At 39.9% G+C, this 6418-nt stretch overlaps 1 protein-coding gene across 1 annotated transcript; it reads left to right on the top strand.

The window, feature by feature from the left end:
* Positions 1-5555: 5555 nt before the first annotated feature.
* Positions 5556-6156, top strand: LOC140956564 (uncharacterized). The gene is made up of 2 exons (XM_073413358.1): positions 5556-5591; positions 5827-6156. Exons 1-2 carry the CDS (start codon positions 5556-5558, stop codon positions 6154-6156), a joined length of 366 nt encoding a protein of 121 aa, XP_073269459.1.
* The last annotated feature ends 262 nt before the right edge of the window (positions 6157-6418 follow it).

Here is a 6418-nt window from a genome sequence, read left to right as displayed (position 1 = left end):
CAACTTCGAACGCACGTCATCAGTAAAATACTTAGAGAAGAATACCTCTCTAAAGCGCGTCCAACTGAGAGTAGCTAGATCCAGAGCTACAGATGCGCCCTCCCACCATAGACGGGCGTCTCCTCCAAAAAGATAGGTCGAACAGCGGACCCTGTCAACATCCTCTAGCTCCATAAATCTGAAAGTAACCTCTAGGGACTTAATCCATCCCTCAGCAACAATGGGATCAGACGTCCCAGTGAACTCCTTCGGGTTCATCCTCATGAACCGCTCACATATAGCCTCGGGTCTAGGCGGCCTAGCTACCGCTGCAGCATTGTTCCCCGTGAACTGTGCGAAGAACTGAGTCATACCCGCCATCATCTGGATATGCATATCAGGTGGGGGAGGAGGTGGCGGTGGACCTCTATCCTCATAACGGTTCTGAGTCTCATCAACCTCGCTTTCAGCAACCCTCAGGCGGTCAATAACTCGTCTAGGAGGCATACTGTACCATGTAAAATCCTTACGTAACCAACATGCAATATTTCTACTATTATTCTTGAAATTTAAATATATATTTGCTAAAACATAATCTTGACATAAAAATATTTTTCAAGAGAAAATGCTGATAAAATATTTCATGAGAACATGCTGGTAAACTATTTCATGTAAAAAAAAAATGTAATACGTGAAAGTAGGACTTACAGACTGAAGACGTGACTTCGTGAGCTTCTCGAGATCCGTAGTAAATACAACCCTTTACAAGAAACATCGCTCTGATACCAACTGTGAAGGCCCGTAATTCGTATTCATAATTTTGCGGAATTATTAAAAAATTTCTCTTTCAATAAATAAAACTTTCGTAAAATAACCCAATGATTTAACATAAACATAGCAGCGGAAACTGAATAATGTTTTAAACAATAACTTAAAATATATATAAAGTTATAACAAGAGTTTGAACATAAAACTGAATAAATAAACGTGAGGTCCTCGGGTTCGTACCACCGCCGATCCGAGCTAACTCACTGGTCCCCGCCCTCAGCCTCTGCATCGTCAGTACCTACATCAATCAAGTCTAGTGAGTCTAAAGACCCAGCATGCATATATCGTGAATAACAAGTAAATATATCATAAAATCGCATGCAACGTAAAAATATCGTATCGTAAAGCGTAACGTGAAAATCGTGTCATGAGTAATTATAAATACGTGCATAACTGAAAAATCGTACATAAAAGATTTGCTCGATAGAGCCCTGTCATAACATATCATATCGTAATTTTTCTTTAGAGATAATGTTCTACGCAAGTGGCCCATAACATAACATGCACGTGTAATCAGACTAAACCACAGTATACTGGGCGGTAGAGATCATCACGGCCCTTGGACTGGATATCCGTACCCATACATAATCGTAAACTGGTCGTAAGTCACCAGGTGAAGCAATCCCAAAAGCGTAAGGTGGCCACAAGACATATCGCATATATCTCAAAAATAAACATTTTCTATTTTTTTTTATGCACGTAATATAATTATTATCCTGTTTTAATTTACCAAATGAGTTGGATCGTTCTAGGCTCACTACGACCTAATTCTAACATGAGACACATGCAAATAATCTCAACTTGACCAACACTTCATATTCGAACTAAAAACGAGTCAATTACGCACAACAAACTTAGTATCTGACCATGACTCCGTACCCGCCCGAACCAACATCAAACCATCGTTTAGTCATGATTAAAATACATCTAAAATACTGGAAAATATATACCAAGGGCTGTAATACACGAGAATTGTGCATGGAGGCCAAAATCATGAAACGCTCTTTCGAGAGTCACTTTGGCACATTGCACCGTAAATTCTCGTACGACTTCTAAACTGAACCAAATCACAAACGGCCAAAAATATGACCTTTATAACTCAATAAGGTACTGTCCAGTCCAAGGCCATAGGCTAAAAGCCAACCAAGAACTCGAAACACACCTCTGAACCGAAGGCACAGTTTCTGTCATGGAAATTACAGCAGCAGCTGTTGCGCTTCCTTGCTTCGTTTTCGAGACTATTGGCCATTGGGTCTTGAACCACCTACCAGAGACTCTTACCAACATCCTAAGGTGTGATTTAAACCATGGCTAAGGGCCCTAGGCCAACCACAATCCAAACAAACACCTACGACAAGTCTGAAGTTCCACTCGAGAACACATATGCTGTACCGTGGGGAGCGTTGCTTGTTCTTGCTGTCATGTATCATTTCAGTGGCCATATGAACTACCAAGGCATGATATAAACATCATGAGGTATTGTGTGAACCATGGCTAAGGGCTAGAAGCCAACCAAGATCCACCACAAACCAAGAAGCCGAAGCTTCACACACACAAACAAAATTCAGAAAAACTAAAATCGAAGGGGCTTGCGTTGTTGCTGTCCAACTGACTTGGGACGTGGCTCAAGCCACTTAAGGCCGACTTGACCACGTCCTATGCTTGCTAGGGAAGGGTCCTAGCCATGGATACAGGCCCTTGGCTAGCCATGATCCAAGTAACACCCGAAACCACTCACAAGCTCCACCCGAGAACACACCTCACACGCGTGGGGCGTCTTGCTTGTTTTGCTGTCAAATGAAGGATCCCATGGTTATGAGATTAACCATTGTCAATGCTAGACATGCTAAGGTGTTGTATGAGTCATGGCTAAGGGCTAGAAGCCAAACACAACCCACATGACACCATAAATTCGAAACTCAACACACACAACCAAAATCAGAAAAATGAATACCTATGGGGCGCTGTTCTTGTTTTATTTTTAAAAGCGATGGGACCATGAACCAAGCCATGAAAGGTCATCTTGGTCACGTCCTAGACATGCTAAGGAAGTGTTCAAACCATGGTTATAGGCCCTAGGCCAACCAAGAAACGAACACTTGCCTTAGACAAACTAGAATCAGAAATTGAGACTCGAAATGGCAGCTATGGGAAGTTACTGTCAAATCTCTTCCTCCAGCGTGTAGGGGCTGGAACCAATGGACTAACCTGACCCTAACATGCCCTAGTACATGTCTAGATGCAGCCTTGCGTGCTTGGAACCGAGCCAACCCCTGAAATCACAAAACCAACAACAACCGTGAAGCATGAAGGTGGCCGAGAAAACATTCTGCACAGATTTTTTTCTAATGTTCTTGACATGATTTCGGTTTTGTCATGGATCAAGCACATGTAATGGTTTAAAAATAGATATATAACTTGATTGAAGAGGAAAGAAATAATACAGACATGCCTTAAGTTGTTTTTACAATAAACAACACAATACGTCGGATCGGGAGACACGACAACGAAAATGAAGACACCTTGCTATTGTTGTTGTCTTGGCCAAGAATGGGAGCTTCTGATTCTCTAATATTTCGTTCTAGGGGAAGTGAAGAAGATGGTGAAGGCTTGTGGTCAAAAAAGGTGTGCATGGGGGAGTAAATGATGCCAAGTTGGGGGGAAAAACATGCATGTTGATTGGTTGGCCTTTGTTTTCTTGTTGTTGAGAGTTAAATGGTATTCATTGGAATTGTGTGGAGTGGAGATGACCGAGACTTGTCTTCTCAATTAGTGTAAGATTTTATTTAAGTTTTGCTAAGTAGAATCCTATGTTAGATAAGCTTGATTAAAAGTTAATTAAGCACAATCTAGATGAATTAAGAAGACTATAATTAAATTGGTGATTAATTAATTAAAGTAGACTTAAATCCACTTGATTTCAACAAACTAAATTATTTCTTAGCTCGAAATAAATTTAGGAATATTTTTGGATCATAAAATTTATCTCCGATTTCCTATCTCCGGTCCGGTCCCGCGTATATATCTAAAAAGCTAAAATTTGAAATACGGGATTTAAAATCCTTAAAAATAACGTAAATGATTTAAATGCAGTTAAATCAACAATTTCTTAAAATAATAACCATTTAAAATTAAATAATAGGAATTATGCACATATATACGCATATTGGTTGTTTCGGTACTACATAAACATACCCATACCTCGAATGGTCATCAGTAAAGGTAATGAATTAGGAATGCCCAAATTTTGTGCTAACACTTAGCGGACCACAAACGTCCGTGTGGATCAAATCCAGTAGACCATGTGCACGTTCCACTTTTCCATTGAATGGAGTCTTAGTCATTTTTCCTTTTATACATGACTCACAAGCAGGTAGAGAATTTATGTCTGACATGTGAAACATGCCTTCTCCCACTAGCTTGTGCATCCTTCTTTGGGAAATATGACCTAGTCTAGCGTTCCATATTTGTGCGGTATTTGGATCTTCTATTTTTCTTTTGTTTGTTGTTGTTTTCTTTTGTGTTTGGATATTTTTCAACGGAATATCTTTCAATTTTAAGTTATAGAGATCGTTCATTAATTCGCCGGTTCCTATCAAACATTCATTCTTGTAAATATTGCAAACACCTTTAGCAAAAACACAAGAATAATCATCTCTATCAAGCATAGAAATAGAAATAATGTTTTTAACCAATTTAGGAACATATAAAACGTGTCTCAAAAGTAATTTAAAATTATTGTTCAAAATCAAAGTAATGTCTCCAATAGCAGTTACAGCAACCCTTGCTCCATTTCCCAATCTTAGAAATGCCTCGCCATCTCTAAGTCTCCTGCTTCATGCCATCACCTGCAAATCATTGCATAGATGAGAACCACACCCGGTATCCAATACCCAAGAAGAAGAATTAATTGAGACATTTACTTCTATGTAAAACATACCATGGCCAGAACGCTTCTGGGCAAGATACTCCGTGCAGTTACGCCTCCAATGTCCAGGCTTGTTGCAGTGGAAACAGACATGCTCTGACTTGTCGGGCTTTGAGGGCCCCGTAGTAGGTTTCTTGTATGGCCTTTTGTTGGGCTTGTTCTTCTTTAGAGGGGCAGAACGCTTCTTGCCTTTATCTGGGGGTCTCTTTTTCGTACCAGACGAAGAATCCATTAGAAGAACAGGTTTCTCCTTTTTGATTGTGGCCTCATAAGTAGTAAGCATATTGACCAACTCTTCAAGGGTGGCATCAAGCTTGTTCATGTTAAAGTTAACCACAAATCCATCGAACGAGGGGGTAGTGACAGCAGGAGAATATCAGTCGCGAGCTCACCAGGAATAACCACGTCGAGCCCCACCAATTTCTCAATGAGCCCAATCATCCTAACACCATGCTCATGGACAGAAGTCCCATCTCGCAGACGTGTAGTCATGAGTTCTTTCACAGTAGCATGTCTCCCTGAGCGAGTCTGTACTCCATACAACTCTTTCAGATGAAGGTGAATGTCAGCAGCATTCGCAGCCTCCTCAAACCGCCTCTGCAGTTCATTCGACATAGAAGCCAACATATAGCTTTTAGCTTGGAGATCATGGTCCAACCATTTCTCAATCTTAGCTAGTTCAGTCTCACTGACGTCCGAAGCTGCCTCTTTCGGTGGCTTCTTATCAAGCACATACAAAATCCTTTCCGAATTCAGAACAATCTTTAAGTTTCGAAACCAGTCATTATAGTTAGGGCCAGTCAATTTGTTTTGATCGAGAATGATTGAAAGCGGGTTACGAGCAGTCATCGTAAATGTACTGAAAATGAAAAACAGATAATTGTTACCGATAATTTTAAAATAATTCTAAGATATAAAATATGGATTTNAATTATCTGTTTTTCATTTTCAGTACATTTACGATGACTGCTCGTAACCCGCTTTCAATCATTCTCGATCAAAACAAATTGACTGGCCCTAACTATAATGACTGGTTTCGAAACTTAAAGATTGTTCTGAATTCGGAAAGGATTTTGTATGTGCTTGATAAGAAGCCACCGAAAGAGGCAGCTTCGGACGTCAGTGAGACTGAACTAGCTAAGATTGAGAAATGGTTGGACCATGATCTCCAAGCTAAAAGCTATATGTTGGCTTCTATGTCGAATGAACTGCAGAGGCGGTTTGAGGAGGCTGCGAATGCTGCTGACATTCACCTTCATCTGAAAGAGTTGTATGGAGTACAGACTCGCTCAGGGAGACATGCTACTGTGAAAGAACTCATGACTACACGTCTGCGAGATGGGACTTCTGTCCATGAGCATGGTGTTAGGATGATTNATGCTGAAACAAGTAAAAATAATCATCAAGCAAAGCATCAATAAGTAAGATAATCGACAATTAATTTGAAGTTTCCTAAGTTCACTTGGTATTTGAGTTTCAAAAAACCAATGAACAGTACAACCAAGATTGCCCTCAAAATTGGGACATTCAAGCAGAGGCAACCACAGCTACCAAGTATATGTCATCAAAATTACCAAAAACATCTATTTAAATTAAATTTATAAAACCATGCTATAATAATAATAATAATTTTATGAAATTTGTTCGCAAAACCCATCAATCACATTTAAAGTCTTCAAGTCA

Source organism: Primulina huaijiensis, chromosome 2, assembly GCF_012295235.1.
Source record: "Primulina huaijiensis isolate GDHJ02 chromosome 2, ASM1229523v2, whole genome shotgun sequence".
NCBI classification, from domain to species: Eukaryota; Viridiplantae; Streptophyta; class Magnoliopsida; order Lamiales; family Gesneriaceae; genus Primulina; species Primulina huaijiensis.
This window is presented reverse-complemented; position numbering and strand designations above follow the sequence as displayed.